This window comes from Lipotes vexillifer, unplaced genomic scaffold, assembly GCF_000442215.2.
Source record: "Lipotes vexillifer unplaced genomic scaffold, Lipotes_vexillifer_v1.1 scaffold155, whole genome shotgun sequence".
NCBI classification, from domain to species: domain Eukaryota; kingdom Metazoa; phylum Chordata; class Mammalia; order Artiodactyla; family Lipotidae; genus Lipotes; species Lipotes vexillifer.
Genome location: NW_006779813.1, coordinates 686,536 through 704,203, shown reverse-complemented (window position 1 = coordinate 704,203; position 17,668 = coordinate 686,536). Strand labels below are relative to the sequence as shown.

The 17,668-nt window shown below is 36.4% G+C and overlaps 1 protein-coding gene across 1 annotated transcript in view; it reads right to left on the bottom strand.

The window, feature by feature from the left end:
- Positions 1–17,668, bottom strand: part of AHI1 (Abelson helper integration site 1) — a 195,445-nt gene that overhangs the window by 145,656 nt on the left and 32,121 nt on the right. The window contains exons 8-12 of the mRNA XM_007452996.1: positions 14,768–14,860; positions 10,291–10,476; positions 8,973–9,125; positions 5,081–5,213; positions 1,998–2,121 (exon numbers count right to left, since the gene is read on the bottom strand). Coding sequence (XP_007453058.1) covers positions 1,998–2,121; positions 5,081–5,213; positions 8,973–9,125; positions 10,291–10,476; positions 14,768–14,860 — 689 coding nt within the window. The remainder of the gene's footprint in view (positions 1–1,997; positions 2,122–5,080; positions 5,214–8,972; positions 9,126–10,290; positions 10,477–14,767; positions 14,861–17,668) is intronic.

Here is a 17,668-nt window from a genome sequence, read left to right as displayed (position 1 = left end):
TCGTGGCCTCTTCCGTTGTGGAGCACAGGCTCCAGACGCGCAGGCCCAGCGGCCATGGCTCACGGGCCCAGCCGCTCCGCGGCACGTGGGATCTTCCTGGACCGGGGCACGAACCCGCGCCCCCTGCATCGGCAGGCGGACTCCCAACCACTGCGCCACCAGGGAAGCCCTGAGCTGGGTTTTAAATGATGACTAGGAGCCCACCCGGGCTTACAAAAGGCATTTAGACGTGTGTTGAGTGAATGAGTTGGGCAGGAAGGGGAGGAGAAGGGCATGTCAGCATAGGAAGAGCCCACAGGTAACATGGAGATGCCAAAGAAGATAAGATGCTAAAGGTATTTCAAAAGATTGTGTGGGTGAGGCGGAGGGTACATGGGAAGTGCACAAGGGACCACAGAAGGTCAATGAGGGTCATGCCTGTCATGCCACGCTAAGCAACTGGAATATTTTCCAAAGTGCAAAGATTTTTAAAGTCAAGACATTATGAAAGATGGTTTTGGAAAGAATTTTAGCATAGCAGAGATGGAGGAGCTAGAGGGTGAACACTGGGAAAGCTTAGCAGCAACAGTTTAAGCAAAAGATAACAAGGACTTGAATTAAGGCAACAGCAGTGAGGATAGAAAGAATGTGACAGAATGTGAGACTTTTAGGAGGCAGAATTAATATACTTTAGAACTACCTGTATGTAGAAAAGAAACATGAGTACTACTCTGAGTTCCCAGCTTGGGAGACAGGGTGGATAAGGATGCCATTAAAAACTATATGAGGGCTAAAAAAGGAAAACAAAATTTGGTGATTTCCGTTATGGATCTGAGGTGCCATTGGGCAATCCAGACAGAAGTGTGTAATACAAAGTTGAATTCGGAAAAAGAGAAGGAGCTCCAAGTCATTAGCATGTAAGTGAGATTCAAAGCCAAGGAGATGAGAGAGACCAGGATAAGCACACCAAACCACAGAAGACATCGAATAAAGGATCTTGGGGATAAGCATTTACAGAGAACAGGCAGAAGAAAAGGAACAAGAGAATGAGAATTGGTCACAGTGATAAAAAGAAAACAGAAGAGGTTGTCAATGAAAACCATGACTTGAAAATATTTCAAGACTGGTCAATAATGAATTATTGCAGTGAAGGCAAACAGGGTAAGGACTAAAACTAGCCAGTGGATCCGAAAATTAGTAAGAAACTGCAGCTCTCTCAAAGACAGTTTATATAGCACGGTGGAAGTGAAAGCCAGACTAACTGGGGGAAAGTAAAGACAGTGTGTATAGAATGCTTCCTGATGGTGTAGAAAGAAAAATAATGTGGTAGCCTGAAAGGCAGGAGGAGTTTACAAAAAGATTTCCTTAAGATAAGGAGATTTGAACATACTTCTGAGAGGAAAAAATCAACAGAGAAAGATACTAAAGAGACAACAGAGGTAGGAAATAAATGTAACAGATTAAAAAAGTAACTTTTAAAATATTTTATTGTGATACTTATTAAATTGGAAGGGTCTAAATTATTTTCAAAACTGACATTCTGAAAAATGCAAATAGTTGACAATCTATTAAGCTCTTAAAACATAAGATGCATATTCGTTTACTGACCCTACACTGTGCATTGAGCAGCACCATGTCCTGGCCTCTGCATCCAGCTAACAGTGGAGGCAGAATCCCTGCCATCAAGAGTTTATATTCCAGGAAAAATCTCAGTTGTTTAAGAACTTCATCTCAAAATATTAATCAAAGAGTGTACAAAATGATCATTTAAAGACAGTGAGGACTAGAAACATTATATATTACATAAACGAAAAATATTTAACAGAATGTCTTTAGGAAAAACGTTTTCATTACTTCTTATTTAATCAGTGAGTCTGTGTGATGCATGTTTATGACGGTTCCTTGATAAGCAAAACATAACTAAAGCATAAGAGTCGTTATATCACTTTATATTCATTCTCTCTGCTTTCTTTGAGGGCAAGCAGCGTACACAGAGAGTACTTCTCAAGGATACTAACCTGGCAGTGCCATCAGATGATGCAGTAAGGATATAGCGATCATCTTTTGACCAGCAAAGATCATAAATGATATTGAGGTGGCCACACAATTCTCTCATGAAACGTCCAGAAGGAATTTCATACACTAATGAAAATATTCAAAAATTAGTATGTTTCCAGACAGAGGATTCTTAACCGGGTAACATAAAAATTCATAACATATAATAATTTGTATACCAGGTAAGCACTGTCTATAAGAATATTATCACCAAAGACATTTTCCATATTAAAACATGTCAAAATCTACTTAAAAGTAAGTTTTCACTTGCTTTATACACAAGAATTTACATACCTGAAATTTTATAATGGGCTACAATTAACAATTATTATTTCTTCAAAGCAATCCTAATAATCTTTGATAATCAATTTATTAATCAAATAACTTTAAAAAAATATTTATTTATTTAGGCTGCGCCGGGTCTTAGCTGCGGCATGCGAACTCTTAGTTGTGGCATGCATGCCGGGATCCAGTTCCCTGACCAGGGATCTAGCCCAGGGCCCCTGGATTCGGAGTGTGGAGTCTTACCCACTGGACCACCAGGGAAGTCCTTCAAATAACTTTTAAATTGCAATTCACTTCAAAGATTCTGTAATTTGGTCTTTCATGAATAAGGTATTATTTTATCTGAAAATCAAATTCCAACCACAATTTAACTATTCGAAGCAATGAGAAATTTAAACTGTGCTATTGTGAGAAAAAAATTCTAATACTAAAAATGACAGACACTACTGTGAGAGAATGAACAGAGATTTAATCTGATAAACAAGGCATTGTGGTATGGCTATGTTACGTATATATACAATGAAATCTAAGATAACAACTTAACACAGAAAATACTTTCCAAGTCTCTACTTCCACCTAGTGGTAAAACCAACTGCTCTTTAAAAATATCAAGCAGTACACAAGAACTTCTGTAATAGCAAAATAAAGACCTCGGAAAATCTGCTTCCCCATAAAAGCAACGAGAACACTGGCAAAAATTGTCAAAATTAACTTTTTCAGAACTCTGTAAATGAAAGGCTTGCAAAAATCTGAGGAGCATTTATTAAAGAAAACAGCTGAATCTTGGTAAGAACACTGAGCTCTGTGGTGTTTTAACTTGTCCTGTTCCCATTCCCATGTCCGAAGCTCCAAAGTAGACTTAAAAATCAACAGCCTTGAAACTACGAAGAAAACCAGCAGCCTAACAGCTATGGGATGCGGCAGAAGAGGCCTGAAGATCTCCAAAGCCCCATCTCCAAGATTTATCACTGCTGGACAGCTTGGCAGCTCCCAGAAAGGCTCCATTTTCAGGGCTTGGCTTTATCTGACCTGGCTCTGAGCATGATCTGTGTGAAGAGCCGTAACTCTAGGGTGCATGAAATAATCAGTAGTGAGGCTATCTGACACAGTGATACCAGGTGGGCCTAAGAAGAGGCTGACCAAAAAATTCAAAAGGAAAAACTGGGAATGAGATGTTCATAGGGGACTTTGAAAAACTCCAATACATTCTGGGGAATCTAGAAGGACACATACACATGAAAGGCTGTGTACATACTCGTGCAAGAAAGACCTGAAAGGCCCTATCTCTTACAGTGACTGCCCTGAGGACTGTGCAAGTAAAGGCTAAGGCAAAGTTGTAAACTCCCTACTTTAGAATTGAAAACATATCCCAACACACACACACACACACACACACACACACACACACACATGCACACACACATGCACACACATGGCACTTCGGCACAGGCTGGGAGACCCGTTCACTCAGGCATTTAAAAATCCCTCTCTAACCACTAGCGGACCACTAAGCTAACCAAGCAACGACTCCAGGGGTAAAACCTGACAAAGGATAAAGACCACAGAATTAGTCCAGGAACATCACTAAACAAACAACAACAAATCCCAGGTGGACAGATGGAGGGGGGTTAAAGAGGGGAATCTGATTTCCAGAGTTGCCACACTGTAATATTTAAAATATCCAATTTTCTAGGGAGACACACCCCTAAAAAAACCCCAAAATAGTAAAGTATGGCCACATACAGGAAAAAAAGCAGTCAACAGAAACTGTCTATGACACTGGTTTCCTAGATAAAAACTTTAAATTCACTTGTATAAATATGTTCAAAGATATAAAGAAAACCACATCTAAAGAATGAAGGTGTGAGAATTATTTCTTAGCAATTCATAGAGAATATAAAAAAAGACCAAGCAGAAATTCTAGAGTTGAAAAGTACAATAACTGAAATAAACAATTCACTAGAGGGGCTCAACAGCAGATATGAACTGTCAGAATAGTCAGTAAACTTGAAGACAGGTCAATTGAGATTATGCAGTCGGAGGGGCAGAAAGAAAAAAAAATGAAGGAAAATGAATAAAGGTGCAGAGACCTGTAGGACGCCATCACGTGTACCAATATAGAAATGATGGGAGTCCCAGAAGCAGAGAAGAAATAGAAAGGGGTAGAAAGAACATTCGAAGAAATAAAGATGAAAAACTTCCCAAACTTGTGAAAAACATCAATCTGCACATCCTAGAAGCTAAATGAATTCCTAGTAGACACACCATAATCAAAAAACAATGACAAAGATTCTTCTTTTGTTTTTTGAGATTTAAGCAGTAAGTATATATAAATTCAAGTTTTTCTTTCTTTTTAAAAAATATTTATTTATTTGGCTGTGCCAGGTCTTAGTTCCACATAACAAATTTGAGGGCTTCCATAATCAAATTATTACTATCAACTGACTAAAATTGGATTAAAATTCGTCAGATTTATTAATCCTTCAAGTTGCAAAATGTCTATATTTAAAGTAGAAAATACCTCCTGAATGTTTTAAAAATAAATTTATCTTCCTTCATTTGATCATTTTCATTCTATTTCTGGACCTACATTATATAGCAAAGTGCAAAATTATTATAAAAGAATCGTTACTTTACTTGAGGAAATCTATTTTAATTTAGTAGTACTGGTGGATGACTCAAGATTTCAATGAATTTTAAAAACCAAAAAACATCCTCCGTATAGACTACAATCAGCCTAAACAGAAGGATTATTACTCACAAATAATTGGATACCCATCCCGGCTGGCACAGGCTGCTGTTAATATTCTTCCATTGTGGGAGAAAGCAAGACAGAAACATCCTCGCTCCCCAGCATTTAGTGAGAAGAGGTGCTTGTTTGGGATACGGCAAGCCTGAAAAACATACATTTTACCAAATATAGATGAAGAAACATTAAAATATGAAAGCTAGCTGTTAACTTCAATTACTGTAGCTGTTGCAGTTTCTGGTTTTTTAAAAAGTCCCTTTACTGTGATGCAGAGGAAGAAGAAAGCGAGTAAGCAGAATGATGGAAAACCATAGTAAATTACTTTCAAAGCAGAGAATCAGTTTCAATTCTCCAGAAAATTGAGTTTATACTCCATGCCTAACTAGCACTATTCACCCAAAATATGAATAGAAAATTTCAATATCTGATACTCTAAAGCTGTCACTACCACATTATTTTTATACAGCCACAAAAATGAATGTATGTCACACCCTTATTTCATGACAGCAACTAATAAGTGATTTTTACTGAACCATAAACTTGTTCTGAGTCCATAAATGCCATATAGGCCTAGCTGAAGTCCATGATGTATGAATATTCATTCTCTTTCTTTTTTTCTCTCTTAAAATAACCATTATTTGTACTGCCTTCCAAAATGTATTTTCAAAGTAAATCAATCACCTCCTATTGATTTCTCATTCACTAACTTTATTAAAATTCCGTCATAATTTTTATGTTTCATTCCTTATTACCAGATGAAACCAAAACTTTCTGTGCGTTATTATCTGCTGTAGAAAATACTACTTACTATTTTTTTTTTTTTGTGGTACGTGGGCCTCTCACTGTTGTGGCCTCTCACTGTTGTGGCCTCTCCCTGTTGCGGAGCACAGGCTCCGGACGCGCAGGCTCAGCGGTCATGACTCACGGGCCCAGCCGCTCCGCGGCATGTGGGATCCTCCTGGACCGGGGCACGAACCCGTGTCCCCTGCATCGGCAGGCGGACTCTCAACCACTGAGCCACCAGGGAAGCCCACTACTTACTTTTATTTGTCCTAATTCTCTCTTTCAAACTTTTGTGAGCCTTAGTTCCTGTGTTTCTTTCTTATTATTCAAAAAGTTCAACTGAACATATATTGAGCCCTTACTATATGCCAAGAATGTGGCACTTTATTACAAATGTCTTTTTATATATTCATCACAGTAAACCTGTAATTATTACTACTATATATAGCTAATAAGGATTATTCAGAGGGTTAAGCCCAGCTTAACGGGCCTAGTCAAAGACTACTGGTTCAAGGGCCCGCCTTCTAGATTGGTACCAGGTTTTTCACAAGTAGCATCAAGATTTAGCAGCATTATGAAGAGGCAGCATTATGAGCAGCTACTAGAAAGGTGAAAAATTCAACAGACATTTATTAGGTGCCAATAATGTACCAGACACCATTTTCCCTCCATTCTCTATTGGGATGATATAGAAAAGGGAAAGGGGGAAAAAAGAGGACAAAAATTGAAGGAAAAGTTAGGAAGTTTCATAACCACTTGCTGCTGCTCTTAGAGGAGGAGATGTAGTTAAGGAAAACTCTGTGCCTCATCACTTAAGCCAAAATACTAACGGCACCATCATTTTCTTTGTATTCCCAGAGTTTGACACTGTACGCAGAAGAGGCACTTGATGAACGTTTAATAACAGCAATAAAGATCCTCAATATTTTCACCTCTTTCCCCTTCTTTACTACCTTGTCAGTCACTAACTCACACTAGGTCTTTCCTTTTGTATTTACCTCTTACTTCTCACTTTTGCCACCAATACCCCAAGGTTGGACCCTTCTCACCTCACACATCAATGACTGCAATGGCTACCTTTCTCTCATTCTGATGTATCCTCCCTCAAGATCTACCTGCCATCGCCAGTGTTAATCTGTCCTAAAATACAATTGTTATAGTGCTTCCTCCCTACCTGAAACCTCCCATTATCTCTCAATCCCATACAATCAAATATTAGGCTACCTACCATTTGAGCCACTCCACAATGCGGGCCTAATCTATCACACCACTTTTACCTCTTATACAAACTTGTGTTTCCAGCCAGCCAAGTTTTGAGTGCCTGAGGAATACAGCAGGTGCTTTCCCATTTATTTACAACATTGTCACAATATGAAATATTCCTCCCTGTCCTCTTCACCCACTCCTAACTTGGCCATGCTTTAAAGTCTACCTCAAGCTCCACCAACCTGTTGAATGAACCCTTCTTCCACCACTCCAGATCACCTTCTACATAGCTGCAATTCTCAAACTGTTTTAGTTTCAGGGTGCTTTACAGTCTTAAAAAATTTTGAGGACTCCAAAACGCTTTTGTTTATGTGGCTATATAAACAGATATTTATTATATTAGATATTAAAATGGAGAAATTTTAAAAATATTTGTTAATCATTTAAAAAACAACAGAGCAAACCCATTCAATGTTAACATAAATAATTTCTTTTTATGAAAAATAACTACATAAAGTGGAATTGTTCTATATTTTTGAAAATCTTTTTAACATCTGGCCTAATAAAAGATAGCTGGAATTTCATAACTGCTTCTGCATTCACCCTTTTGTGAGATCATGTATCATTTAGTCACTGGAAAACTCCAGTGTATACTTGTAAGAGAATGAAAGTCAAAAAGAAAAACTAAATCATTATGGAATCATTAGAATCATTATGATCTTACTATGAAAATAGACTGACTTCAACAGACCCCCTGAAAGTATCTCAGGACTCTCAGCAGTCCCCAAATCACACTTTGAGAACTACTGATCTAAACAATTATTTTTATAGCTATATTTCCTCAAGACTTCTTTGCAGCATATCTGACAGTGAACATTGTAACCGCTTCCCATGTCCCCAACTGACGTGAAAGGTCCCCAAGGCCACAGTCTAAGTATTATTCTCTCCATATTATTATGTCTGAAGTATTTAAAATTGATTTTAAGATGTATCTGTAAAATTAGCCTCAGAAAGAAAGTCAGATATCATGCAAAACAAAATGTGAACAGGTCTAGGAAAATAGTCATTCTTTGTATATACCGAGTATTTAAAATGAACCACTCCACTCTTTATGGAAACAAGAGATTTGCAAAACTTTATCAGTAATGCTTCTTGCCAATACAAAATATGCTAACCAAGTAAGAGAACTTTAGAAAAAGCTTAAATACAGCTCAACTTGTGGTAAAGATATATACATATACCTATCTCTATCAAAATGTAACTCAGGAAGAAGCCAGGAGCTGTAAAAAAAAAAAAAAAAGTTCACGATCCATAAATTGTGGATTTATGGGCTGAATTGTGTCCCTCCAAATTCATATGTTGAAACCCTAACCCCAGTACCTCAGACTGTAACAGTATTTGGATATAAGGTCTTTAAAGAGCTGATTAAATTAAAATGAGGTTGCTAGGGTACAGCCCTAATCTGATAATAAGAAGAGACACCAGTGATGCACACACAGAGCGAAAAGACCATGAAGAAGCAGCAAGATGGCAGCTATCTGCCAGCCAATGAGAAAGGCCTCAGAGTAAATCAACGCTGCCAACCCTTAATCTTGGGAATTCCAGCCTCCAGAATTATGAGAAAGTAAATTTCTGTTGTTTAAGAGGCCCAGTCTGTGATATATTTTTATGGCAGCTCTGACAAACTAATAAAACTCCCCAGGTCACTAAAGAACTTAAGATAGTGCCTTTATACACATGATAGGCACTCTATTATTATTTACCACATGAATTAATAGAAAGACAAGATCATGGTTAAAAACAAGGATAATCTGAGAGTTTTAAAAGTAGGAAGCCAGTTACCATAGGAGCTGTTGGCGTTTTCAAGGTAAATGAGTAAATATCTAAATGAATCCAGTGTCAGAGACCACTTCACCTGCCCAGGCAGTCGTTTCCACTTCACCACTTCCTTTGAATCTTCTAATCCAGGTTCTGTGTCTACTGAACGTGCCTCATGGTGTTGTTCACAATACAATGGTTTACCCTTTTCTTCCTGAAGAGCCATCATAGAACGGTAAGATGGCTTTATCTAAACATGTACAGAAAATGAGAAAATGTATATATCACGTTAATCTTTTTCTCTTTTCTAGCATATATGGTTTTAAAAATATTGAAACAAACATTATAATACGAAAATGTTTTCAAAATGTAATCCAGAAAAAAATTCTACTTTTATTTGTACACTATTCTAAATAAAATAAAGGTTGCTTGAAATTACAGTCCTAAACCCAAAAGCCTTAAAAGTGGGAAGGAATAAAACAGAACTCCAATAGTTACATAAAATAGTTTTAGTAACTCTGTCCCTTTGTTTCTGCCTCTTCACCAATACCTACCAGATGTTATATTATGGCTCTGACATTGTACTATGGTATCTCTGGCTTTAGGATCACAAAACCGGTAACATAAAGATCTAAAGTTTTTTAAATCCTCCATTTCTTAAAATAGGTTTAACTACACTCAAACCAATGAAACCAACCCTATGGTCACATTTTATACTATCAACTACAGAATATGCAACTGGCCTGAAATGTCTTATAGCAATGAGACAAAAGCAAAAGTTTCACCTCATTTTAGGACAAATGCTTCGCTAAGATATTCATAATTTTAACCTATGTAAAACAGAAGTAGAAATATTAGTTATTGATTATTTGAATAATATTGTAAAAAAATGTGCCTGTAATTCATGGGTCTGCAAGCTATGGTCTGGGCCAAATGTAGCCTGATGATGTTTTTGTAAATAAAGTTTTATTTGAACACATCCAAACCCATTTGTTTAGTTATCACCTACATATGTCTATGTAGCTACTTTCACGTTACAAAGGCAAGGCTGAGTGGCTGCAACAGAGACTGTATAGCCTGCAAAGCCTAAACTATTTACTGTCTGGTCCTTTATGGAAAATATTTGTCAACTCCCACTTTAAATCATTCTCTTATCTTTAATTTTTAAGGATCAGTATTATTAGAAAATATTTTTTTTTCCTAAAACTGAAATCTATACTTAGTACTTAAAAATTCATTTAAGTATCTTTTAAGTATCAGCTATTACAGGCTTAATATATAATCTCTGAAGGTCCCTTCCTATTTCAGAAGTCTATTAAAATAATTCTAAAGACTTTACCTTTTTAGAAATAGAAACATGTCACCATTCAATCTCAACAATGGAAGATATATTTTTTCATGTGCTATTAACTTACACATTCTGGAACTTTTAATCCTCTTACAGTTACATACAACGTTGATGGATAACGATTTCTTGGACATTTTAACCACCACTCAAAAACCTCAACGACATCTGACTGGGATCGTGGCTTTGTGGGTGGGTAATACAGCTGCAAGCGAAGTTTCGAATTGATGTTTACATTTCCATTGGCTCCTAGAAGCTTAAAATAAGAATTCAAATAAAACGTTACCTTCATTGAAAATACAACCAATAAAGCGACAGTATATAGCCAAAAACTCATTTTAAAAAGATTAACATGGCATGCTGAAATTCTTTAGATTTGTAAAGCAGAGGAAAGAACACTGACACAGTTGGTTAAGCACAATTCCAGGTCATTTTGACAAGATAGCCCAAATGACTTAAAATATCTTCCCAATGGCTGTCTTTTCCCCTATACAACTTCAGACTGTTGGTAAAGCATTTACATTACTATGCTGGGTGTTACTTTGTTCAAAGGAGGTGATCAATACACATTTGTTTGTAATAATACTGTTTGTAATAAAGATTAAAATGCATATTATTTAAACACAGAAACAAATTTCCCATTTGTTCAGCATCAGTATTTTTAGTGGTAAAATTTCATGATGTTTAAATTTTTAAAAAGTCAAAATTATTTTAAAAAAGTAATTAAGATACTTAAACTTGTTTGAGCCCCTTATTACATTTCTAAAATATTTTAGTCTACCTTCTTAAAAAGGTCTATTCAATCAAGAAAAACTATTAAACAAGACAACGTATGTTTCAGCTACATAAATGGAGATTCTTGTGAGAAAAATAATCTCACCAGCTCAAAACAGGTCCTCTTTCACTAGACTATGACTCAAGTAGAAAATACCTTTGCTAACTTTTGTGTCCTTTACAAATTAGTAGAGACAGTTGGGAGCTTTTGCAGCAGTTTAGGCAGGTGGAGCTGACAAACTCCAAGAGTAGGAAGGGACCGAGTACAGGGAATATTTAATAACTGTTACTGACTCATGCAACTTGGAAAGTAAAAACGAGAAGAATCAAGAAAGACTCTAAGGTAGCGCTATCCAACAGAACTTTCTGTGGTGATGGGCATGCTCTCTATTTGTGCCATGCAAAACAGTATCCATTAGTCACACATGGCTATCGAGCACTTGAAGTGTGGCTAGGGCAACTGTGGAAATTAATTTTTAATTATATTTAATTTTTTTTTTGGCGCAGGCTCAGCGGCCATGGCTCACGGGCCCAGCCGCTCCGCGGCATGTGGGATCTTCCCGGACCGGGGCATGAACCCATTTCCCCTGCATCGGCAGGTGGACTCTCAACCACTGTGCCACCAGGGAAGCCCTAATTATATTTAATTTTAGCTAATTAATCTGAATTCAAATGGCCACATATGACCTGTGGCTAGCAAGATAGATAGGGCAGCTCTAAGGTTGTAAACTTGGGAGTTTGGACAGATGGCGGTGCTACCAACTGAAGCAGCAGATGTGGAAAAGATAAGAGATCTAGGGAAGATGTTCAGTTTGGGGGAGTCAGATATCTATGGGTCACCCAAGTTGAAATGTCTGAATTCTGAGGCACACACAAGAAAAGTGGGTCTAAGAAAAGTGGATTAAAGATGGAATCATGAGTAGGATTGATATTAAAGAGATAGGTGGTAGACCAGGAAGGAAACTGAAGGAATGGGATAAGGAAAATCAGGAAAGGATGGTGTCAAGAAAACCAAGGTAACAAGAGTTTCAAGAGAGGGATATCATGCACATAGGTGTGATAAAAGAAGAACTAGAAAATGTTCAATAATTTGGTAAATAGAAGTCATAGTGATATGTTTGGAGAAGCTTTAGTAGCTGAAGCAAAATCCAGATTGCAGTGTGTTCAGGAATGAGGCATCAATAAAGAAACAGAGTTGGCAAAAAATACAGCTCATCTTTTCCCTACCCCTCTCAGGGGAAGATGTAAAGTCAATGGAGGTCGTAAGCTGAGAGGTGATGTTATGATATAGAGGGGTAAAAAAACAGTTTCAAATTGAGCAATTGAGATGTTCAGTCATTAAATATTAAGCAGTCGAGATTACCTTCATAAACTGTACTACTATCTGCCTGAAGCTTATCATAAGGGAATAACATCATTTTTAGAAGATATTTATTCCCCAGATTCTAAATCATACTTTCCATAAGTTGTATTAATATTCACCAGGCAATTTAGTTTATACTAGTATGCTGCTTTGTATGAGTAAACAACTAAGATTCAGCCAAGATCCTGCCATTATGATTACAAAACATACAAAGTGAAACTTGAATAAATAAGGCTTTATTATTTTTTAGTTTAAAAGATTAGTCATATATATGTGCTAAAAGAATCAAAAGTGCCTCTACCTGAGAATTAGGATAAAGTCTCATTTAAATCTGGACAAAGGTCCTTTGGGGTTCATTTGGACCACTATGATAACTTTACAGTTATCTAGGACAGTCCTGGAACCAATGGTATAGGTTTTAAAACGTTCGCATTTTAATTTGATTCATGCCACTTTCTCCATAGATATTCACGGAGCACTTTCTATATGCCATTAATATGTGGAGAGTGATGATATTATAAAATAGAGAGTTTGAAGAGTGATATATTAAATGCAAAGAGATCTGGTAAAATAAGGACTAAAATATGTTCAACAAATTGACCAAAAAGAATCACCAAAGACTTGAAAAGCTTACAGTGTAATGAAAGAGATATGTGTTCTAACAGAGGATGCACATAGAATAATGTACACTTTATTCCTGACTGCCATTTATATCAATGGCATAAAGTAGATAAATAAATAAAACTTAATATGACACAAAGGTAAAAATGCTGTGAAATACATTGTTCCCCAAGTGCAGTTTACAGTAAATACTGCAGTTCTGCACAAACCATAGCATAAAAGGAATGAAAAGTTTCTAATAAGACCACAAGATGGCAATGTTTACTATGTGAAAGTGACCTTTTTTGCATTTTTTGTTTGTTTGTTTTTATTTTTGCCTTTTTCTTTTTTATTTGGTATGAGAGGGGGTCTAGAAAAAGGTATAACAGGTTATAGAAGGGAGATTTTAGAAGGTACAACGGACTAAGTGATTCTTCAGCCTATCAGACTGCCATTCAGCAAGCAGACTGCACCTCTCCTAAAGCCTCTAACCCCCAACATGGATTAAGTGCCCCATCTGGGTTTTCACAGCATCTACTCCATAGCACATAATCATATAGGTAATACATTTACACAGAAACTGAACTGGAGGGCAAGAACAATGTCTAATGTATCCATGAATGCCCTATATTTAGCAGAGTGCCTGGCATTTCATAGACTATTTTCATAGACTATTTACCATTTACATTTCAAAGAGTAAATATTTGTTGAATGGATGGACGCACAAATGGAAAAGTTTTATAAGATAATACAAAACAAGTTAATTACTCAAGACATTTTAAAACTCAAATTTATGTTTAAAGTCAGAAATAAAAGAATTATGTAAGTAAAACGTCCCCCTTTTTAAACATTAATCTATCCACATCTTTCATCTCTGCTGAAACATCCTAGTCAAGACACCATCATTTTATACCTAGACTACAGCAAGAATTTTCTACTTTGATTTCCAGTACATACATTTGTACCCTCTCTAATCCATTCTCCACTCAGCAAAGTAATCTTTCTAACAAATAAATCAGATTATTTCATCCTTTTGTTTAAAATCCTTAAACGGCTTCCCATTACTCTTTAAAGTTTATAATGGTGCCCTGTTGCTATAATGGCTCAAAGACCTTTTATCATCAAGGCCCTGTCTACCTCAGCAAGCTCTTCAGGCACCATTTCCCCTTCAGTCTCTGTCCTCCAATCTTAGTGGCCTTCTTGTGGTTATCTAGGTATTCCTTGTTCCTTCCAACATCAGGGTCTTTGCATAGCCTGTAGCCTCTACCTAGAACTCTCTCTTCCCCACTACTGCCATCCAGCTCATGCTCAAGTTCAATGTCTCTTCTGCAGGAGACCTTTTCCTGACCCTGCAGGATGTTTTCATCATCTACCCCATCCAACTTGAGAGTATTTATAAAAATTGTAATAAATGCTAAGTTGTATAATCAATTGTTTTATGTCTGTTTTTCTTGCTAGAATATGAAGGCCATGAGGTCAAGGAGTTTATCTTCTTTGTTCACTGACTAGAACAGTGGCTGGCACATAAATAATAATTTGCTGAGTTGAATAAATGAGGTTAGGGCTGTGTGTGTCTTTCTCTGTGCTGGATCCTTAGAACCAAATAGTGTACCTGGCACACACTAAGCACTCAATAAATATTTAAGAATCTGAATGAGCATCACCTGAGCTTGAATTAATAACTCTTTACCATGGCAATCTGATCTCCTTATCATAACTCCTTATATGAAACCAAACTGATTTGGAAAAAAGTAGTGCATCAGATTTGAAGATTATTTTAAACATTGTTTTAAATGGATGAAAAACATACCTTGAGAAATGCCCAGGCGATTTTCCGGAAGCCACATTCTTGGTTTCGAATTTCAGAGTTCTTAATTTCTTCCATGCTTAAGAAATCAAGAATCTGTAAATAAGCATAAAAAATTACTTCACAGTATACTAGGCTTTCTAAAATTTAATATTTCCCAATAATATATTATTAAAATTTTAAAAATCCTCCCTTAGAAGAAAAACATTTTTATATCATCTCACTCACTTTTGAGTTAACTCATCCAGTTAGTAAGGTCCATTTTTTGACCACTTTATCTTTTATCTATAAATCTTTAAGATTTATTTAAAATTCAAGACAAAGCATTAATTACCTCAAATATAGTCCTGGCAAAAATACACCAGGCACAAAATCCTTAAGCTTTGCTCTTTTTTTAATGTATGAGCGCAGACTTCAAAGAATTGTTTGTTTAAAAAACTCATGGCCTTAATCTGTGGGTTTTTCCTTGGATCAGCTTCCTGAAATTGAGTATTTTCTCTTTGGATATATGTTGTCATTAGGCTTCTCAACAGAACTTCTTTCATATCTCTATCCTGACTGGATATTAAAGCTCATGGATTTGCAATCAACCTGCCACAGAGACTACATGTATTCTAGGTACATGTCAGAGACTACCACTTACTGGTGCTTATCAAACGCTCATCTGAGATAACAAATCTTTATAGAGGACTGCTTAAAACATAATATGCACTCCATTTATTCCTCTTCTTTATATACTTAAACTTGTCTTCAATGTAATACATTCTCAGTGAAAAAAATAATGACAGTATAAGAAAAATATACAATAAAAACTTATAATCCAGACCCATAGCTGATCAACATTAACATCTAGTTTATAGGTATCTAAACCTTTTTGTGTGTTCCAATGCTATTGGCAAACTATTTTCATGTAATATGTAGTGGATAGCTCGAGTCAATACATACATATGTATACCATCATGTTAATGGCCACCTAGTATTCTTCTGTATTAGAAATATCATAAATTTAATAAAAAACCATAATTTATTTAACCAAACCTCTTGTTAATTGAAGAGATCTGTTTCCTTAAAATTTCTGCTATTATAAACACTGCTTAAATAAATATCCTTACACACATATCTTTGTGCATTTGTCATTTTTCCCTTAGGTGAAATACCTGAAAATGGAATAATAGCTTTAAGAATTTCTGATAGATATTATTGAGTGGTCCTCAATACACCGTTAAAAAGTTGAAATCAAAAATTAGCTTTGTAGACAATAACATTTTATGTCAAACCTTAAGAATCAACCGGGCTTCCCTGGTGGCGCAGTGGTTGAGAATCTGCCTGCTAATGCAGGGACACGGGTTCGAGCCCTGGTCTGGGAGGATCCCACATGCCGTGGAGCAACTAGGCCCGTGAGCCAAAACTACTGAGCCTGCGCGTCTGGAGCCTGTGCTCCGCAACAAGAGAGGCCCCGATAGTGAGAGGCCCGTGCACTGCAATGAAGAGTGGCTCCCGCTTGCCACAACTAGAGAAAGCCCTCGCACAGAAACGAAGACCCAACACAGCCCAAAATAAATAAATAAATTTAAAAATTTAAAAATAAATAAATTTTTTTAAAAAGACTTGGGTTTAACATCCAAAAAGAAAATTAAAAAAAAAAGAATCAACCAAAAGTGTTTATAATTCAACAACCTAACTTTCTTAAATCTCACAATATTATTAAAATGAGTATAAGAGAATATTATGGTAACGGAGGACAAATTGCTATGACAAAGAAACAGTACCTTTACATACAAATTATATCATTTTTTTAAAAAGCGTGGCTTTGTACAAATCATACAACATAATCACAATTGTAAATGGTGGATTCATACCATAAACACACTAGATCATCTGAAAGTTAAGGATCATAGAAACAAGTGACTCTACAAAATAAGTTATTGGCTCTGGTCATGCCTTGCTTTTCCCATGCTAAAATTCCCCATCTTGCTTAAACTGGAGGAGAGGCTTTCTCTCCTTTCCTTTGCTTATGGAGAGACAACATGAAGTAGGGAAAAGAAATGTGGTATTTTAGATTCAAATTATCTTTAAATACTAATTACCTTCACCTAAAACTGGAGTAACTCTGGGATAATCACTTTATACTTTGAGCCTTCATTTCCTTTGCAGTAAAAAATTAGAAATAGTAAGTCAGCTAATATCCAAACTATGTAAAAAACTCTTACAACTCAATAGTAAAAAAATAATCGGATTAAAAAGTGGGCAGAAGATATGAAGAGACATTTTTCTAAAGAAGACATCTGGCCAACAGGTATATGAAAAGATGCTCTACATCAAACATCATCAGAAAGATGCAAGTCAAAACCACAGTGGAGTGTCACCTCACTCCTGTTAGAATGGCTATCATCAAAAAGATTAGAACGAGTGTTGGCAAGGATGTGGAGAAAAGAGAACCCTCGTGCACTGCTGGTAGGCATGTAAACTGGTGAGGCTACTGTGGAAAACAATATGGAGGTTCCTCAAAAAATCAAAAGTAGAACTACCATATGATCCAGCAATTTCAGTTCTAGGCATTTATCCAAAAAACCCACAAAAACCCTAATGCAAAATTGTTCATTGCAGCATTATTTACAATACAGATGTGGAAACAACTTACATGTCCACTGATGAATGAATGCATAAAGAAACTGTGGTATACACACACAGACACACACACACACACACAGACACACACACACACAAAATGGAATATTATTAAGCCATAAAAAAATAATGAAATTTTGCCATTTGTGACAACATGGATGGATCCCAAGGGCATTATGCTAAGTAAAATACGTCAGAGAAAGACAAAACTGTACGATCTCTCTAATATGTGGAATCTAAACAAACAAATAAACTAACCAAGATCATAGATACAAG